The 20,523-nt window shown below is 46.4% G+C and overlaps 3 protein-coding genes across 3 annotated transcripts in view; 1 reads left to right on the top strand and 2 right to left on the bottom strand.

The window, feature by feature from the left end:
- Nucleotides 1-908, top strand: part of LOC114788597 (endophilin-A1) — a 5,982-nt gene extending 5,074 nt beyond the window's left edge. The window contains exon 7 of the mRNA XM_028977341.1: nt 5-908. Within this exon, the coding sequence (XP_028833174.1) occupies nt 5-163 (159 nt within the window). The 3' untranslated portion in view covers nt 164-908. The remainder of the gene's footprint in view (nt 1-4) is intronic.
- Nucleotides 909-1,126: 218 nt separating this feature from the next.
- Nucleotides 1,127-19,603, bottom strand: coro2ab (coronin 2Ab). Its single transcript, XM_028980411.1, has 12 exons — nt 19,595-19,603; nt 11,101-11,301; nt 10,907-11,023; nt 10,604-10,753; nt 10,136-10,315; nt 9,864-9,980; nt 3,891-3,995; nt 3,376-3,472; nt 3,160-3,272; nt 2,987-3,077; nt 2,639-2,904; nt 1,127-1,550 (listed from the first exon to the last, which is right to left on the bottom strand). The coding sequence occupies exons 2-12, from the start codon at nt 11,299-11,301 to the stop codon at nt 1,419-1,421; spliced, it is 1,569 nt and encodes a 522-aa protein (XP_028836244.1). The 5' UTR covers nt 19,595-19,603; the 3' UTR covers nt 1,127-1,418.
- Nucleotides 11,965-19,978, bottom strand: tec (tec protein tyrosine kinase). Its single transcript, XM_028980174.1, has 18 exons — nt 19,792-19,978; nt 19,019-19,199; nt 18,803-18,907; nt 18,341-18,422; nt 16,907-17,035; nt 16,615-16,652; nt 16,324-16,517; nt 16,166-16,231; nt 15,969-16,023; nt 15,771-15,850; nt 15,549-15,682; nt 15,387-15,461; nt 15,004-15,175; nt 13,670-13,886; nt 13,514-13,578; nt 13,317-13,435; nt 12,355-12,512; nt 11,965-12,263 (listed from the first exon to the last, which is right to left on the bottom strand). Exons 2-18 carry the CDS (start codon nt 19,154-19,156, stop codon nt 12,186-12,188), a joined length of 1,905 nt encoding a protein of 634 aa, XP_028836007.1. The 5' UTR covers nt 19,157-19,199; nt 19,792-19,978; the 3' UTR covers nt 11,965-12,185.
- Between the last annotated feature and the right edge of the window lie 545 nt (nt 19,979-20,523).

Genomic DNA, 20,523 nt, shown 5'->3' with positions numbered 1-20,523 from the left:
CGACTTTGAGCCGGAGAACGAGGGGGAGCTCGGCTTCAAGGAAGGGGACATCATCACACTGACCAACCGGATCGATGACAACTGGTACGAGGGCGTGGTCAGCGGCCTGTCCGGATTCTTCCCCATCAACTACGTGGACGTCCTGGTGCCTCTGCCTCACTAGGCCACGCCCCCCCACATGGAGCGACAAGAGACAGGAAATAAAACGCGACTCCCTGTGTGATTCCTTCTGTGCAGTATTCTGCTAATTAGCAGCACCGGTGGTGTGTGTGTGTGTGTGTGTGTGTGTGTGTGTGTGTGTGTGTGTGTGTGAGCTCAGGGGTGTTACGTGTCTGGTGAGGTGCTGGAACTCGGACTTTTCGGTTAAGTGCGCTCTGTTCGTTTGCATGCCAGAGCAAGCCAACGTCCCCTGAGTGTGTGTGTGTGAGTGGGTGTGTGTAGCTGTCGTGTGGTACGTTTATTTGTAGGTCTCAGTGTCGCGATAAGACAGGAAGGAACAGAATGGCGGTTCTGCTCTGGTTCTGCAGAACCGAACACGGACCAGTATTACACGCGACGGGCAGCTCCGGACGGTTTAATTTATTGATACGTGTGTGTGTGTGTGTACAGGTACATATGTGTGTATTGTATATACTGTATGGATTGTTGTATTGTGAACCTCACCGCCCTCCACACAGTCGTGGCCTTCACGTGGAGATGAAGGTCCACCATCACCAGTCTCGTACGTCAGTGGAATGGACCCAACATTTTCTATCGTTCGTCAGAGAACCGACGTGTGGTTCCACGGTGTTCCTGTGACGTGTGTGTGTGTGTGTGTGTGTGTGATATTTCTGTGCTCGACCACGTTCTTTTATATGGGCTAATAAATTTAAACACCTGGAAACAGCCTCAGGTGCATTTTTACTGTCTAACAGCAGTGTTACTGTAATAACGCTCATGCTAACGCTAACGGAGTTGTATAGTTCTGCTGTTGTGCTGTAAAATCGCAGGAAAAGAGCGCAAATTCGACACAAGCGTGTGTAGTTTGTGCCCTGCAGTAGTTGCGAGCGGAACGCATTTCACTTTTCATATGAATTATGTGTATGTAAGGGTTGAACGTGCCACATCTAGCTGGCGTATGTCCACGTTGTTGCCAGATTGGTCGGAATCCCCCCAAATGATGCGCCTGTTGGAACCTCACACCGAGTTTGATGTTTTATTGCTCTTATTGTGCGGCTGTGTTTAAATGTAAATAAATTTGTCTTTGGCAGAATATTTAATACAGATGAACGCATGGCGGTTTCAGATTCTAAAGACCGTCACCACCATTATCTTCATCATCATCATCATCATTGTTGTCAAGACAATTTCATCAAACAAGAACATTAAGATTATAATGGATGTTTCAGCAGGCGTGGGTCACTGTGTGTGTGTGTGTGTTAATGGGGTGCCGGTATGTCGCACTGTTGTGTGATTTGTTGCTGCAGTCGTGAGATTCGTTCATCTTTCTCCTGCAGCTCGGCTTTCAGGATCCTGAGTTCCTCACATTGTCTGTAGAAGACAACCAGCAGCTACAAACACACACACAGAATTATTATATCGATCGAGAAATTACTGATGATGCGTAAATGGGGCAGCGGCCCCGTAATCAGAAGGTTGCCGGTTCGAATCCCGACCCACCAAGGTGCCACCGAGGTCCCCTTGATGAAGGTCCCGTCCCCACACGCTGCTCTCTGGGCGCCTGTCATGGTGCCCACTGCTCACCAAGGATGATGGTTAAATACAGAGGACACAAGTGAAGTGATTGTCATTGTGAGACACTGCAGCACAGCTTGGTGAGCAGTGGGCACCATGACAGGCGCCCGGAGAGCAGCGTGTGGGGACGGGACCTTCATCAAGGGGACCTCGGTGGCACCTTGGCGGTTTGGCTGTATTGATTAATGCAGCAATTCTAAAACCCTGGACCATAGTGAAGAAACCACCGGTCCAGAGAGCCTTTCCAGTGACCAGAGCCTTCAAGAAATGCAGTGAGAAGTTGTGGTTTAGGGAATATTTAGATGAACTTCTTCTGTATAGAAACTAGAACAGAGTGAATAAAAAGATTGTATTCATAGTTGGGGGTCCTGGTGAACCAGAACTGACCACTTCATCCATGGTGACATGGAAGCACGTTGTAAGTCGCTTCAGGTTCTCAGCATCTCTTCTGTTCTGGACCAGAGAACATTATTTCTGAAGGACGGGGAACTCCACTGTATCGCGGTATTTGGCTCGTCAGAGCAGCGTTGCCAGATTGAGGTTTGAATTATGCTTTAAAGATTAATAATCACATGGGTGGGCGAACAGAATACGGTACGATCTGGTACAAGACCACTTCCATATTTGGTGTGAACACATGCCGTCGTTCATTTAGAAATGTCCTTTTTTGGACGGGAAAGAATTCTTTTGTGCGTCAAAATGTCATGAAACGGGTCAATTTTCAGACACTGTAAACGTGGTGAAGGACTCTGGTAGCCGGATGGAACTGGATGCTGTGTTGTGTTATGTCACAACGGGCCAACTTGCCACCAGTGCAGTATCTAGTGCATCAGTCGTCCTTCTACACCAGCACCACAGAAGCCTGGAACTTTCCAGAAGAATCCCGGCAGGACGTGGGACGTACCTGGTCGTCTGGACTGGGCGGCGTGTACACGGGCGACTCGCACCACTGGAGAGGCGAGCGTGTGACGTGTGGGCACGGGGACGAGGCGTGTGTGTCGTCCTCCTGCCAGTCCGACAGGTCGCTCGGGTCACCGGGCCGCTGCTCCTCCGCCTGATTGGCTGCTGAGGGAGGGGGGGAGGGGTTCTGGTGTTTAGAGAGGCGCGGTTCTGGTGCTGGGTACGGGTTCTCAACTTCAGCCCCCGGCTTCAAGGACATGAGCACTGGACCTGTGTGTACACACACACACACCCTGACTCGGTGTAGACTTGTTAAGATACTGTGTGTGAGTGTGTGTGTGTGTGTGTGTACCTCTTGTGTGACCCTGTATCCACTCAGCAGCTGACATGGCAGCTTCATTAGCTGCTGTTGGTGGGAACAGGTCGTCCTGGAAACCATCAGACTAACACACACACACACACACACACACATAAATATATATCCAGTCTACGCATAAATAGCTGTGTCTATGTGTGTGTGTTTACCTTCCGAGGGACGATGAGTGAGACGGGTTCCACCAAGTTCTTTATTCCAACCAGTCGGTAGAAACGAAAAACCTCACAGTCGCTCAAATCCAGACCTCGTTTTGGCATCACAGCTGAAAACACACACACACACACACACACACACGAGGGTTTTTTAATGTTTATGAGAGTTGTACTTCACGTACAACCAGAATGATGGTGTAAAAGCGTGTGCACCCATGCTCTTCTGTGGCAGTGGTGATCTGTACTCTGCAGTGAAGTGCAGATACGGTTCCTCAGCACTGAGCTCAAAGCAGCGAATGTTCCCATCTCCCTGCTCACACACACACACACACACACACACACACAGCAGTCGTTCAAACAAGTGAAGCCACTGTGAGACACAGCAGCACAGCACACCGTGACATAATGAAATTTATCACCCATAGTGGGGCAGTGGTGGCCTAGCGGGTAAGGAAGCGGACTCATGATGGGAAGGTTGCTGGTTCGAAGGTCCCGTCACCACACACTGCTCCCCGGGTGCCTGTCATGGTGCCCACTGTCACCAAGGGTGATGGTTAAATACAGAGGACACGTGTCACAGTGTCACCGTGTGCTGTGCTGCAGTGTTTCACAATCACAACACTTTCACTTTTCACTAGTGTCAGTGAGCAGCCATGACAGGCGCCCGGGGAGCGGTGTGTGGGGACGGTGCCTTCATCAAGGGGACCTCAGTGACATGACGTGTATACCTTGCCAGCCAGGTAGAGGAGGTGTGTATCCGGATCGTAGAAGGGGAAGAGAACTCCAGCATCACCATCCAGATCTTCCTCTAACAGGGGTTCAGAGAGGTCCGCCTACACACATACACGTTACACACACTCCTATAACACACCGTGGCAAAAAAACTTACACTATTCTTAAAACTAGTTGGTATTAATAATATAAAACTCAAACTAACATGAATTTACCTGCTTAGCAAAGCCTATTAAGCTGTATTAATAATAATAATGATGACACGTAGATTTCCCCCCACTCCTTCGTCTACAGGGCTCTCAAGTTTCACGCTTTCAGCGTAACAGTCACAATTTTTTCTCACAAGGAAAAATGATTTGTTGGCTAAAACACCCAATAGTACAGATTGGGTACTGATACCACAGTATGAAGCCAGTGCGTCTCTGCTGGGTCCTAGTTTTAGTCTAGTTTTAGTTAACGAGAACTGATGAGTCTAGTTTAGTTAATGAGACTAAAATGATAACATTTCGGTCAACAAGAACGATAACTGATGACGTTTCAGTCTAGTTTTAGTTAATGAGACTAAAATGATAACATTTCAGTCTAGTTTTAGTCAACAACATTTACATTTACATTTACGGCATTTGGCAGACGCCCTTATCCAGAGCGACTTACAACGTGCTTTCAAGTTACCATCGATGAAGAGATCAATTCCGGTTCACTAGGACCCCAACTATGAATACATCTATTTAATTCACTCTGTTGTAGATTCTGTACACAAAGTTTGACAAGAAAATTACAATTTAATCTAAATCTTCTCTAAAGAGGAAGGTCTTGAGCTGTCGTTTGAAGGTGCTCAGTGACTGAGCTGTTCTGACCTCGAGGGGAAGTTCATTCCACCACCGAGGGGCCAAGACGGAGAAGAGTCTAGATGAATGTTTTCCTTTTACCTTCAGAGATGGAGGGACCAGGCGAGCAGTACTGGAGGCTCGGAGTAGACGAGGTGCAGTGCGGGGTGTAATAAGGGCTGTGAGGTAGGATGGTGCTGCTCCATGTTTGGCTTTGTAGGCCAGCATCAGTATTTTGAACCTGATGCGTGCAGCTACTGGGAGCCAGTGAAGGGAACGTAGCAGAGGGGTGGTATGGGAGAATTTGGGAAGGTTGAAGATCAGTCGTGCTGCTGCATTTTGTATGAGTTGTAGAGGTCGGATGGTACATAGTGGTAGACCAGCTAGAAGGGAGTTGCAGTAGTCCAGTCGTGAGATTACTAAGGACTGAACCAGTAGTTGGGTGGCCTGGGTTGACAGGTAAGGGCGGATTCGTCTGATATTGTAGAGAAGGAATCTACATGAGCGGGAAAGATTGCTGATGTGAGTTGAGAAGGAGAGTTGGTTGTCTATTGTTACGCCAAGGTTGCGGGCTGTTGCAGAAGGAGAGAGCTGCGAGTTGTCTAGGTAAATAGCAAGATCCTGATGTGGTGAAGAATCTGCTGGAATGAATATTAGTTCAGTTTTGGTGGGATTGAGTTGGAGGTGATGGGCTGCCATCCAAGACGAGATGTCTGTTAGACATGCAGAGATTTTGGAAGTAGCATGAAGATCAGAGGGAGGAAAGGAGAAGAGGAGTTGTGTGTCGTCAGCATAGCAGTGGTAGGATAATCCATGTGAGGAAATGACCTCACCAAGTGATCTCGTGTAGAGGGAGAAAAGGAGAGGACCTAGCACCGAGCCTTGAGGGACACCAGTGGAGAGTCTACGTGAGGTAGAGGTGGATCCTTTCCAAGTCACTTGGTAAGATCGCTCATCAAGGTAGGAAGCAAACCACTGCCATGCTGAGCCCCGAATTCCAAGCCTCTTCAGGATTGACAAGAGAGTCTTGTGGTTAACGGTGTCAAATGCAGCAGATAGGTCAAGGAGAATAAGAACTGATGACAGTTTTGCCAATCTGGCTGCATGTAGCTGCTCGGTAACCGCCAAAAGGGCAGTCTCGGTGGAATGAGCTGTTCTGAAGCCAGACTGGTTAGGATCCAGGAGGTTGTTCTGTGATAAATGGAGTGATAGCTGGTTGTAGACACAGCGCTCAAGGATTTTGGATAGAAATGAGAGGAGGGAAACTGGTCTGTAATTGTTAATGTCTGTAGGATCAGCAGTGGGTTTCTTTAGGATTGGAAGAACCCTGGCTGTTTTGAAGGCGGATGGTACGTGGCCAGATGAGATTGAGCCGTTTATGATATAAGAAATGAAAGGGATGAGGTCAGGGGAGATAGTTTGAAACATTGCAGAAGGTATTGGATCTAGTGGACAGGTGGTTGGGTTGCCTGTGGAAATAATCTGAATGATTTCATCAGATGTGATTTTAGAAAATTGATTTAGAGTAGTTGTCGAATTTTCAGAGGGAAGAGTAGGATTAGTGGTGGAGAATGTCTCACAGATTTTTTCAATCTTCCCTGTGAAGAAGTTGGCAAAATCATCAGCTGTTAATGAAGTTGGGGCAGGGGAAGTCGGGGGGTTGAGTAGGGATAAGAAGATGTTGTGGAGTTTTTGAGGGTTGTGGGCAGAGGCTTCTAGTTTCATTTTGTAGAAAGCAGTTTTAGCAGTAGTGAGGTTAGTAGAAAATTTGCGCAGAAGATTCTGGTAATCCAGTAGGTCTGAGTCAAGTTGAGATTTCTTGTATTTTCTCTCCGCTGCTCGAAGAACTCTTCGATTGCTACGCAATGTATCGGAGAGCCAGGGCGCAGGGGGAGAAGTCCTTTTGGGTTTAGTTGATATAGGACAGAGTTGATCAATGGAAAGGGAAAGTGAGGTGAGGAGAGAGTTAGTAGCGGTCTCTAGTGGTAAGGAGAGGAATGAGTCAGGGGTTGGGAGATGTGAAAGAATGCAGGAAGATACAGATGAAGGTGAGACAGTGTGAAGGTTTTGTCTAATGAAGGATGGACGGGGGACAGTTGTGGATCCTGTAGGTACAGTGAGTGTAAAGGTCAGGAAGTGGTGGTCAGAGATGTGAAGGGGAGTGGAAGAAAGGTCAGAAGTTGGAGAAGGACGACTGAAGACCAGGTCCAAGACATTCCCTCCTTTGTGTGTGGGAGAGATGTTGCTGTTGGTTAAGGAGAAAGAGTGGAGAAGGGGAAGAAGGCAGGATGATTGTAGCTGGGCTGATGGAAGGTTGAAGTCACCAAGGAGAGTTAGGGGGGTTTCTAAGGAGAAAGTGCTGAGGAGAGTGTCCAATTCATCTATAAAGGTCCCAAGTGGCCCTGGAGGGCGATATAAGACTATGAGAATGATGTTCACAGGAGAAGAAACTGAGACTGCGTGGAATTCGAAAGAAGAGATGCTAAGATGTGTCAGAGGCATTGGTGTGAAGGACCAATTTCTAGATATTAAAAGGCCAGTATCCCCTCCTCTCCCAGTTTTTCTAGGAGTGTGGGAGAACGTGTAGGCAGAAGAGAGGGCAGCAGGTGTAGCCGTGTTCTGTGGGGATATCCAGGTCTCTGTTAGTGCCAGGAAGTTTAGGGAGTGGAGAGTAGTGAGACCAGAGATAAAGTCAGCTTTTTTAACAGCGGATTGACAGTTCCAGAGTCCACCTACCACCCTTGTTTGAGAAGTAGATGACAGGTTGGGGTAGATGAGGTTGTTTGTAACAGAGCCTCTGCAGCGTGAGTATGTTTTTTTGGGTCTGTAGGAGACAGTTACTGGGAAAGTTTTCAGACACATGGTTACTGTGGAAAAAAAAGGCTAAATGGAGGTTTAAGGAGAGATGCCAGGTTTGAATGAGACAGCTGCTGCTTTTCGTGACCTTCCTTATAAATCCCTAAGTCCAGCCCCCTAATTTGCACCTCAGGGAACCTGAAACTACCAGTGATTGACCAGCTGAGTATGATAATGATGCCAATCACTTGGTGCTACTTAAACACAATCTACCTTTCAAATACACACAACACAATTGATACTGCTACACAGTCCTACAGCTGAGCTTACAAATAGACAGTAAACAAAATCTAGATCCTACCTTTCCAGAAGAGACTAATACAACGATGTTTTAGTCTAGTTTTAGTTAACGATAACTAATGACGTTTCAGTCTAGTTTTAGTTAATGAGAACTGATGACATTTTAGTCTAGTTTTAGTTAATGAGAACGGATGACGTTTCAGTCTAGTTTTAGTTAATGAGACTAAAATGATAACATTTCAGTCTAGTTTTAGTCAACAAGAACTGATGACATTTTAGTCTAGTTTTAGTTAATGAGAACGGATGACGTTTCAGTCTAGTTTTAGTTAATGAGACTAAAATGATAACATTTCAGTCTAGTTTTAGTCAACAAGAACTGATGACGTTTCAGTCTAGTTTTAGTTAACGAGACTAAAATGATAACATTTCAGTCTAGTTTTAGTCAACAAGAACTGATGATGTTTTAGTCTAGTTTTAGTTAACGATAACTGATGACGTTTCAGTCTAGTTTTAGTTAATGAGAACTGATGACATTTTAGTCTAGTTTTAGTTAATGAGAACGGATGACGTTTCAGTCTAGTTTTAGTTAATGAGACTAAAATGATAACATTTCAGTCTAGTTTTAGTCAACAAGAACTGATGACATTTTAGTCTAGTTTTAGTTAATGAGAACTGAAGACGTTTCAGTCTAGTTTTAGTCAACAAGAACTGATGACATTTTAGTCTAGTTTTAGTTAATGAGAACTGAAGACGTTTCAGTCTAGTTTTAGTTAATAAGAACTGATGATGTTTCAGTCTAGTTTTAGTTAACAAGACTAAAATGATAACATTTCAGTCTAGTTTTAGTCAACAAGAACTGATGACATTTTAGTCTAGTTTTAGTTAACGAGAACTGATGACATTTTAGTCTAGTTTTAGTTAATGAGAACTGAAGACGTTTCAGTCTAGTTTTAGTTAATGAGACTAAAATGATAACATTTCAGTCTAGTTTTAGTTAACAAGAACTGATGAGGTTTCAGTCTAGTTTTAGTTAACAAGAACTGATGATGTTTTAGTCTAGTTTTAGTTAACAAGACTAAAATGATAACATTTCAGTCTAGTTTTAGTCAACAAGAACTGATGACATTTTAGTCTAGTTTTAGTTAACGAGAACTGATGACATTTTAGTCTAGTTTTAGTTAATGAGAACTGAAGACGTTTCAGTCTAGTTTTAGTCAACAAGAACTGATGACATTTTAGTCTAGTTTTAGTTAACGAGAACTGATGACGTTTCAGTCTAGTTTTAGTTAACAAGAACTGATGACGTTTCAGTCTAGTTTTAGTTAACAAGAACTGATGACGTTTCAGTCTAGTTTTAGTTAACGAGACTAAAATTATAACATTTGAGTCTAGTTTTAGTCAACAAGAACTGATGACATTTTAGTCTAGTTTTAGTTAATGAGAACTGATGACATTTTAGTCTAGTTTTAGTTAATGAGAACTGATGACATTTCAGTCTAGTTTTAGTTAATGAGAACTGATGATGTTTCAGTCTAGTTTTAGTTAACGAGACTAAAATGATAACTTTTCAGTCTAGTTTTAGTCAACAAGAACTGATGACATTTCAGTCTAGTTTTAATCAATGAGAACAGATGAAATTTTAGTTTTAATTAACAAGAACAAATTAAGAACATTTTACGAATGAGAATTGAGGCAGTGACATCATTTGTGCGACCGTATGGGAGACAGAAGAAACAGAAGTACTGCATAAGAATAATGCGATCAAACGAGAGGAAATAGCATCAACGAAAATGAAGAAGCATTTTAATCGCGTTTTTATTATATAAACCACAATTAGTCTTGATTTTTCGTCAACAATATTACATGATATGTTTGGTTATAGTTATCGTCACATCACCAGCATTTATTTTGTGTCTCCTCTCGTGTCCTTCGCGTTGACAAAGATTTTTTGTCAAAAAAAAATAGTTGATGAAAACATCACAAAATGTGTGTGTGTGTGTGTGTGTGTGTGTGTGTGTGGGGGGGGGGGGGGGGGGGGGGGGGTACCGGGTTCCACACTGTGATCTGTCTCTGGTTCCAGCAGGACACTCCAGTGGAGATCAGCAAGTTCAGATCCCCAACAAACACAACCTTAGTGGGCCGATGGGAGTTGACACTGCCCTGCTGTGTCACACACACACACACACACACACACACACCTATATTTATTGCTGTTTTAATACATAACACATATTACTTTGGCAGATGCAAGGCTCATAAATCAGTAACTGCGTTGAACTCTATATTTTGTGTGTGTGTGTGCGTGTGTGTGTGTTTACCTGCAGCAGCTCTCCGGTGTGTGTGTGTATGACCCTCACGCTCTTGTCTCTGCAGGCTGTGGCCAGTCTGCTGCCGTCGGTGTTGAAGCTCAGGGACAGAAGCACTTCGGTGTGCGAGTCGATAACGCGCACTGGCCGACAGCACACACACTCACACACGTCCAAACGCCACACCAGCACCTACACACAGGGCATTACACATTTTATGTGTGTGTGTGTGTGTGTGTGTTTAGTTATTTTGAGGGGACAGGATATTTACACTGTTATACAAGCTGGACACCAACTACTTAACATCATATCAAAGTGTCCTAAGGGAAAATGTCCTAAAATATTTACAAAAAATTGGTGCTTCACATATCATCTGACACACACACACATACTAAGGGTGACGGGTTAAATACCACGTGTGTGTGTGTGTGTGTGTGTGTGTGTGTGTGTGTGTGTGTGTGTGTGTGTGTTTGTACCAACCTTACAGTCGTAGGCAGAGCTGAACAGGATGTCTCTGGCGGTTGGATGCCACTCAATAAGCCCCACCCGCCGGGTGTGGCCCCTTAGCTCTTTCAGGGGTGTGGTCAGATTGTTCCTTACACCTTGAGGGGGGATGTTCCAAACCTTCACCTGACACACACACACAAATCACCAGCGCGTAGCTGAAGAGCGTGCTGGTGATTTGCCGGTGTGTGTGTGTGTGTGTGTGTGTGTGTGAGTAGCTGAAGAGCGTGCTGGTGATTTGCCGGTGTGTGTGTGTGTGTGTGTGTGTGTGTGTTTTACCGTACAGTCCTCAGAACAGGACGCGATTCGCAGGTCACTAAACGGATCCCACTTCACATCTAGAACTTTCCCCTCATGGCCACACACTCGGGCGTGTTGAGGGTCCACGCGGCCTGTCTGAGAAGACATCTTCACTACTTACACTGTGTCTGTGTGTGTGTGTGTGTGTGTGTGTGTGTGTGTCTGTCTCTCACATGATGGATGGAGATGATGAGAAAAGCCCCGCCTCCTGTGCACTCTGTTACCACGGCGATGAAGCGAGGGTTGACGGAGCAGAATGCGTTGTCATGCACACTGCGCGTGATTGGCAGGCCACTGTAGCAATGCTCTTTGGGGGCGGGCTTAGCGTACATGTGACGAAAATTTGAGCTACGATAGGGCGGCTGCCACGACATCTGCCAATGGGAGCGGAGAGGCGGAGTCAGTGGTCTGTATGGAATAACCTAAATAATTAATTTCGGAACACCTCTCATCTTACAGCACACACACGCACACACACACACACACAAGTGTGAAATTCCCATCTCATGATTTACAGTTTCTCTTCTCCTGCTGAGAGTGAGGGGGACCAGCAGGTCTTCATCCACCCTGACCTCAGAGCTCAGGTTCAGGAGGCTTCATCCAAACGTTGAAACCTCACACACACTATTCCCTCAGTAACAAACACACACCCGTGTGCAACGTCCTTCATCAGACATGAGCGCGTGTGTTAATGTGTCGGGAGTGTAAACGACAGCTGAGGAGGTAAAATGAGAACTTCAGAGACCTACCTTCCCATGCGCTGAATGCAGACAGAGTAGTGTACTGACACGCGCACACACACACACACACTCACACACACCGTCACTTACAGATGGCCCTGCCTCAGGACGTGAATACCGTGCAACACGACACTGTGTGTGTGTGTGTGTGTGTGTTCTTCTTAAGACATGAGGTGGCCAAGGTGAAGCAATGTGTGTGTGTCTGTGTGTTTATGACACAGGACAAGAGGCTGGTTGCTTTTTTATGTAAAAATTCTTTTTATTGTTATGACGAGATCATAAACACACATTGTCCAATCAGAGGGGCTTTCCCAGCGTAGCCCCGCCCACACGAACCTGTTTCACAGCCCTGTTCCTCTCCGCAGAGAGTCCAGCAGGGGGCGACAGAGCAGATGTGGCCAGGAATCGTCACCTGAACCTGCAGCCTTCTCCACACCAACAACTTAGTTCAGTTTGTTCGGCAATGAACACACACACACACACACACACACACACTGAATAATGACGTCCAATCAGATTCAGGTTTGGATGTCAGACTCCAGAGCTTCATTGACCATGCGGTTGATGTCGGAGAAGGTCGGACGTTCCTCTGGCATCTAAAAGACCAAAACAACATCCCATGTAGACCTGTATCACCTGCAATGTGTGTGTGTGTGTGTGTGTGTGTGTGTGTGTGTGTTCACAAACCTCCTCCCAGCACAGCTCCATGATGTTGTAGATGGTGGGCGTGGCATTCTTGGGTCTGTACAGGCGGTGGCCCTGAGAGATGAGTAGAACCACCTCATGGTTCTGGTTCTGCTCGAATGGCATCTTCCCCTCTGTAAACACCTCCCACATCAGCACCCCTAACACACACACGCAATTATTTAAAAAATGATCACAACACAATATACACGTACAGCTGTTAAAAGCCTGAACACATGTGTGGTGGCAGCGGTGGCCCAGCGGTTAAGGAAGCAGCCCCGTTATCAGAAGGTTGCCGGTTCAAATCCCGATCCACCACGGTGCCACCGAGGTCCCCTTGATGAAGATCCCGTCCCCACACACTGCTCCCCGGGCGCCTGTCATGGTACCCACTGCTCACTCAGGGTGATGGGTTAAATGCAGAGGACAAATTTCACTGTGTGCACCGTGTGCTGTGCTGCTGTGTATCACATGTGACAATCACTTCACAGCTCACGATGAAACGTGTCCTCTGTGGACAGCAGTGGACACCATGACAGGCACCCAAGGAGCAGTGTGTGGGACGGGACCTTCATCAAGAGGACCTCGGTGGCACCTTGGCGGATCGGGATTTGAACCGGCAACCTTCTGATTACGGGGCCACTTCCTTAACTGCTAGGCCACCACTACCCCATGTGAAGTGAAAGTGATTGCTAGTAGCTAGGGTGCTAGTAGGGTGCTAGTAACACACTCGCCTACGAACCAGAAGACACAGGTTCAAACCCCACTTACTACCATCCTGTCCCTAAGCAAGACACCTAACCCTGAGTGTCTCCAGGGGGGGGACTGTCCCTGTAACTACTGACTGTAAGTCGCTCTGGATAAGGGTGTCTGGTAAATGCTGGAAATGTAAAATTATCGGGGTTTTTTTTATTATTGTGATATGCAGCACATCTCTGTGAACACTTCCCACACTACACACTCACCATAGGACCAGACATCAGATTTGCTGCTGAACTTGCAGAAGTTGAAAACCTCAGGTGGAGACCATTTTACTGGGAACTTAGAACCTGCAGAACTGATGTACTGGTCATCCATCACGTACCTACACACACAAAAGAGTCAACTGTGACCTCAGGTGAGTGCAGTAACAGATGTTGGGAGAACATTCTGGCGAGCTCACCTGGTCATGCCAAAGTCCGACACCTTCACCACACCACAGTCATTCACAAGACAGTTCCTGGCCGCCTATGGAGGGACGAAGGGTGGAGTCATGTATGAGCTGCCCTGCTGCCTCTGATTGGCTGCACCCTCAGCAGCTGTGCTGTGGTTGGCTCACCAAGTCTCTGTGGATGAAGCCGTTTGCCTCCAGGTGGGACATCCCCTCTGCCACGTCCAGACAGATGCTGAGCAGGTCTTCATAAGCGAAGCTGCCTCGCCGCTGTCTGATGTAGTTCAGTAGACAGCCGAGCTCCATGAACTCCGTCACGATGTAGATGGGTCTCTGCTGAGTGCAGATACCATACAGCTGTACCAGCTTTGGGTGGGAGAGATTCCTGAAAAAAGCACCAACCTACTGACTCATTAACACATACAGCACCAACCAACCCATCACACAACTCATTAACACATACAGCACCAACCAACCCATCACACAACTCACTAACTCATACAGCACCAACCAACCCATCACACAACTCACTAACTCATACAGCACCAACCAACCCATCACACAACTCACTAACTCATACAGCACCAACCAACCATTCACACAACTCATTAACACATACAGCAACAACCATCACACAACTCATTAACTCATACAGTACCAACCAACCATTCACACAACCCACTAACACATACAGCACCAACCAACCCATCACACAACTCACTAACTCATACAGCACCAACCAACCCATCACACAACTCACTAACTCATACAGCACCAACCAACCCATCACACAACTCACTAACTCATACAGCACCAACCAACCCATCACACAACTCACTAACTCATACAGCACCAACCAACCCATCACACAACTCACTAACTCATACAGCACCAACCAACCCATCACACAACTCACTAACACATACAGCACCAACCCACACAACTCACTAACACATACAGCACCAACCAACCCATCACACAACTCATTAACACATACAGCACCAACCAACCCATCACACAACTCACTAACACATACAGCACCAACCAACCCATCACACAACTCACTAACACATACAGCACCAACCAACCCATCACACAACTCACTAACTCATACAGCACCAACCAACCATTCACACAACTCACTAACACATACAGCACCAACCCACACAACTCACTAACACATACAGCACCAACCAACCATTCACACAACTCATTAACACATACAGCAACAACCATCACACAACTCATTAACTCATACAGTACCAACCAACCATTCACACAACCCACTAACACATACAGCACCAACCAACACATCACACAACTCACTAACGCATGCACAAATAACCAACACATCACACAACTCACTAACACATGCACAAATAACCAACCCATCACATGACTCACTAACATACAGCGCCAACCAACCTGTCACATGACTTTTGTCATAGGTAGGTTTAGTCAGTGAAGATAAGGTGAAGTTTGTGTGTGTGTGTAAAACTCACATCATGACCTTGGCCTCCTCTATGAAGTCCTCTTCTGACATGGCTCCCTTTCTGATGGCCTTGATGGCCACTTTATGTTGCGCTCTCCACTTCCCCAACCTGACCACTCCAACCTGACCACTGCCCAGCTCCTTCATGAAGGTCAGCTCCGACGGGTTAATCTCCCACTTATCTACTCAAACACAGTTACAACCTTCGCACAAGTGCACACATACAACACCACATATACACAACCATTCTTACAACCACATTTATGCAGATCATGACACCATTATGAACAGTAACAAATAAAAACATTTGTAACCCCTGGTTCTATTAGGCATTTATGTGTGTGTGTGTGTGTGTGAGTGTGTGTGTGTGTGTGTGTGTGTGTGTGATTGTACCGTAGCTGAATCCTGCTGTCGTTGGAGCACCTCTCTCTTGCTTTTCTACTGAATAGCGAAGTCTGGTCACCAGACCTGAGGAAGCAGGTCAGCGCTTTACTCATCCTCTGTTTACACACACTGTGTGTGTCTATACGTGTGTGTGTGTGTGTGTGTGTGTACCTGCAGCGTTGTGTTTGTGGTACTCGATCAGTTCAGGTATGGAGTTGAACATGTGTTTGTCCGCCAGGTAAAACTGCTTTGGGCTGCTGGACGTCTCCTTGATGTAATAATGTCTGGTAGTGGCCACGCCCTCTCTTCCGCACACACAAACCATGAACATTATTTATTACATTACACTGTGTCACTCTGAGATGTGTGTGTGTGTGTGTGTGTGTGCCTTACACTGTTGTCTTGGTGTAGACAGACACTGTATACAGTCCTGGGCTGCTGGAGTCTCTCACCATGAAAGCACCTTCTTTATCCTGCAAACACACACACACACACACACACACACCTTAACACGATGTAACAACATGGCCTTTCTTCTGCTACAGAGGGTTTCACAAGAATCGAACCCACGTCAGACATACGCGCACGCACCTCTTTTTTCAACCTCTCCTCAGCTTTGGCTCTGTTGACGTTCTTGCAGAACCATCTAGAATGAGGAGGACACCTGTAACTCAACTGAGACTGGTCACCACTGGTCTCCATTTCATTCCGCCGCTGGTGTGGCGCCGGGGTCACGGGGTCACCGTCAGTCAGTAAGAGGTGTTAAATGCAGGATCGGCGTTTCTTACTCAAACTGGTCCAGGTTGTCTGATGTTTTGGCCGTGACGTAGTTACTGGGGATGTAGCCTTCCTGCCTGAAGACCAGAGATCACACACGCAGCGTTAACAGATCAGAAAGATCAGAATCCGTGGGAAACCATGTGTGTGTGTGTATGTGTGTGTGTACCCGTGCTTGTTGCGTGCTCGGCACCAGTTGATGTCGCACTTGTCGGTGACGATGTACTCCTCTCCCTTCGCCAGCGGCAGGTCGTGACTCTCCACCCCCTCAAAGTCGTACAGCGCAATCACCACTTCCTCCCGAGGCCCCGCCTCTTCCTGTGAGACATCATCGGGGGCAGGGGGCGGAGGCTTGCGCCGACCCTTAGTGCGTTAAAGTTACACACACACAGTTGACTCTCCAACTCTTCTACGAGAGGAGTGTGTGTGTGTGTGTGTGTGTGTGTGTGTGTGTCCTCACCTCAGCTTCAGGAATAGGAGGCAGAGGTTTCCTCGATACTAGAATACGGAACAGAAGCATTACTGGAAAGTGTCGGTGTGCGTTGGGTGTTTTTGGTGACTTGCTCGCGCCTGATTGGCTGTTCTATCTACAGTCAACTGAGTTAGTGATGTTCAGGTCACATGACTGAACCCTGGCCTCATCATGAATGTGCCTCACCCCGGAAATGAGAGAGAACCCTGGACCAACTTCGTGGAGGGTGTAGTTCTGATCTAGAGATGGTGCATGTGCGTGTGTGTGTGTGTGATCTCACTATCTCCAGACAGGTTGTACTCCTCACACCCCGGGGCCAGTTTCTCCTCCTGACCGCAGCAGAGCCACCCGCTCTCCTCCCAGAACTGTGGGTGGAACTTGGTCAGGATCGTGGAGTTGTATTTAATTTCTGTAAATAAAAAAAGACACACACACATTAAACACACACAACCACAACACACTCCGCTGCTTCCTCACTTCCTCTTTCAGACCTTAAAATAACTCTCATGCAGTGTGTGTGGTAGTTGTTGGTGCTGTATGTTCTGTCTGGCCCTGCCCCAAGTTCATCTTTCATGTCTGACTCAGGAAGGTTATGGAGCATGCTGGACTAGTTCATATCCAGGAAACGTCTCCGAGAAAATCTGGGACTGATGAGGATCAGCTCCGAAGAGCACGTTGGTGCCCATCTCCAGCCTGCTGAGCCAGAAAGGTGCGGAATGAAGTGGCAAACACACATCATGACCTTGCACCGTGACGGGGGAGATGGTGGTGACGGTGGTATCATGGGGTGGAAACCCGCTGCCATCAGCGACGTAAAAAAAGGATCTGCTGATGCCAGCAAATCCTAATAAAGGTCACGTCAGGTCCATTTAAGCCAAATGTGAACTGTTTCAGAGTTATGTTGAAATTACGGATCATTTATTTAGATTAATCCTAAAAAAATATTTTAGGTGAAATGAATCTAAGAAATCACATTTTAACTGATTTTAATAGTTCCTGTAAATACTTTATAATAATAATAATAGATTGTATAATACTTAAAATAATATTTTCTTATTGTCTGTACTTCTACAGAACTGTTAAAAGCAGAAAATGACTGTAACAGGTGTTTTTATGGTATATATATATATGATATAATGTCCATATTAGAAATATTTTTGGGATATATAATGAGATGCAACATATAATTTTGCATCTCATGCATTTCACTGGGTTTCATTTATCAAGTGTGTGTGCGTGTGTTTGTGTGGGCGTGTGTTGTGTGTGTGTGTTGTGCGTGTGTGTGTGTGTGTGTGTGTGTGTGTGTGTGTGCGTGTTGTGTGTGCGTGTTTGTGTGTGTGTTTGTGTGTGCGTGTGTTTGTGTGCATGTGCGTGTGTGTGTTTGTGTGTGTGTGTTTGTGTGTGTGAGTGTGTGTGTGCGTGTGTTTGTGTGTGTGTGTTTGTGTGTGTGAGTGTGTGTGTGCGTGTGTTTGTGTGTGTGTTGTGCGTGTGTGTGTTTGTGTGTGTGTGTTTGTGTGTGTTTGTGTGTGTGAGTGTGTGTGTGCGTGTGTTGGTGTGTGTGTGTTTTGTGTGGTGCGTGTGTGTGTGCGTGTGTTTGTGTGTGTTTGTGTGTGTGAGTGTGTGTGTGTTTGTGTGTGTGAGGTGTGTGTGTGCGTGTGTTTGTGTGTGCTTGTGTGTGTGTGTGTGTGTTTGTGTGTGTGTGTGAGAGACTTACCTTCTTTTATGTTCTGAACCCATAAGCTCCGACTCTCATTGCTGGGAGCGAAAACGTAGAGGGTGGCCAAGTCGTACACGATCTACACAGACACACTTTATTAATCTGGCATTTCAACATAATTACAACACATACGTTTCATTTATATGATCGAATTCTCAATTAACATAGCTGCATTTGTTGTCTGATTGTTGACTGTAGATGTGTGTGTACATATACATCTGTAATATTTCTATCAGTTACGCAGGTGTGCTGGTTAGTAGGGTGATGCTAGCCTAGCGGGTAACACACTCGCCTATGAACCAGAAGACCCAGGTTCAAACCCCACTTACTACCATTGTGTCCCTGAGCAGGACACTTAACCCTGAGTGTCTCCAGGGGGAGACTGTCCCTGTAACTACTGACTGTAAGTCCCTCTGGATAAGGGCATCTGGTAAATGCGGTAAATGTGAATGTTTTTACCTGAAAGGGGTACTTGTTCTGACAGGGGATGATCGTGCTGTTGTTCCTCACAACCTCCACACACTTCACCTTCTGGAGGTCCACAGATCCCTTCTTAAACCGCTTCTGTTTCACACACACACACACACACACACACACACACACACACACACACACCCTCTCAGCTTGACTGCTCTGGTTCTGGTGTGAGTCTGTGTGAGTGTGTGTGTTACACACCTCTGCTCGACCCTCATAGTAGGTCAGTTGGTTGCTGGTGAGGACGAAGATGCGCTCCTTGTAGTTAAGCAGTGACGTCCATTTCTTCTGCTGAGAGCGTTTGATCAGCGTCTCCTCCAGGATGGGAGAAGAACTCATCTCTGCATGTGGCCATGGACCCTGCAGGTCCTACAAACAGAACCTGAAACCCACATGAAGAAACGTGTTATTACCCGCCATCGACCATCACAATGACGTCCACTCATCAAAACGCTACGTGTGAGAAAGAGGCTCAGACAGGGGGTGAGGGGGAGATGATCTGGTTTTTATTCATTTTGAATAAAACGTGTCTCCATTTGAAAATAATGTCCCTGGACGCCATCTATCCGTTCAGGACCAGAACATAATGATGTAAAACCAGAACCGGGATCTACTGACCCGCCCCCCACTCATCTCTGAACCGCGAGTCGTACACACACACACACATTCTCTCTCTTTCACGCACACTAAACACAGAGCACAGAGCCCTGAACGGCAGATCCTATCTGAACTGTAACCAACAGGCAGAAGCTCTGCAAAAGTTTACCAGCCCTGAACTTTAAAGATGGTTAAGCAGAAGTGCCACGTTCGTCAAACTCACTGGGCACCGTTAGTGAATAGTTAAGGGCAAACTTGTAATATCTTATGTAAAAAGTGTGTGTGTGTGTGTGTGTGTGTGTATTTCATCGTCAAACCTGAAATTCATTTCTCACGATTGCACACGCACACACACACACACACACGGCAGTTTTTACCTTGCGAGCAGCGCGAACTCGTCTGCATCCAGTAGAGCAGCAGCTCTGCTTAGGAAGTGCTCAGGGTCGTATGGCAAGCCTGAGTGTGTGTGTGTGTGTGTGTGTGTGTGTGTGTATATTTCATCGTCAAACCTGAAATTCATTTCTCACGATTGCACACGCACACACACACACACACACGGCAGTTTTTACCTTGCGAGCAGCGCGAACTCGTCTGCATCCAGTAGAGCAGCAGCTCTGCTTAGGAAGTGCTCAGGGTCGTATGGCAAGCCTGAGTGTGTGTGTGTGTGTGTGTGTGTCGTCACAGACCACTAATAAGCCAGGTGGCAGTGTGTATGACAGAAATGTGTGACTGTGTGTGTCTTTACTGTGAACCCAGCCTCTGGGGCAACAGTCAGGTCGGTTGTGGGGGCATTAAGCCCGCTTGGTCCACCGTGTGACCCGTTTTTTGATATGGTGCAGTACAGTATAGTATGGTACGTTGCGGTATGGTACGGTGCGGTATGGTATAGCATGGTATGGTATGGTACAGTACAGTACAGTATGGTGCAGTACGGTATAGGACGGTATAGTATGGTACGATATGGTATGGTGTGATATGGTATGGTACAGTATGGTGCGGTATGATATGGTGCAGTACAGTATAGTATGGTACGTTGCGGTATGGTACGGTGCGGTATGGTATAGCATGGTATGGTATGGTACAGTACAGTACAGTATGGTGCAGTACGG

Source organism: Denticeps clupeoides, chromosome 1, assembly GCF_900700375.1.
Source record: "Denticeps clupeoides chromosome 1, fDenClu1.1, whole genome shotgun sequence".
In the NCBI taxonomy this organism is placed as follows: Eukaryota; Metazoa; Chordata; class Actinopteri; order Clupeiformes; family Denticipitidae; genus Denticeps; species Denticeps clupeoides.
The sequence above is the reverse complement of the archived record's forward strand: the minus strand, read 5'-3'. Positions and strand labels throughout refer to the sequence as shown.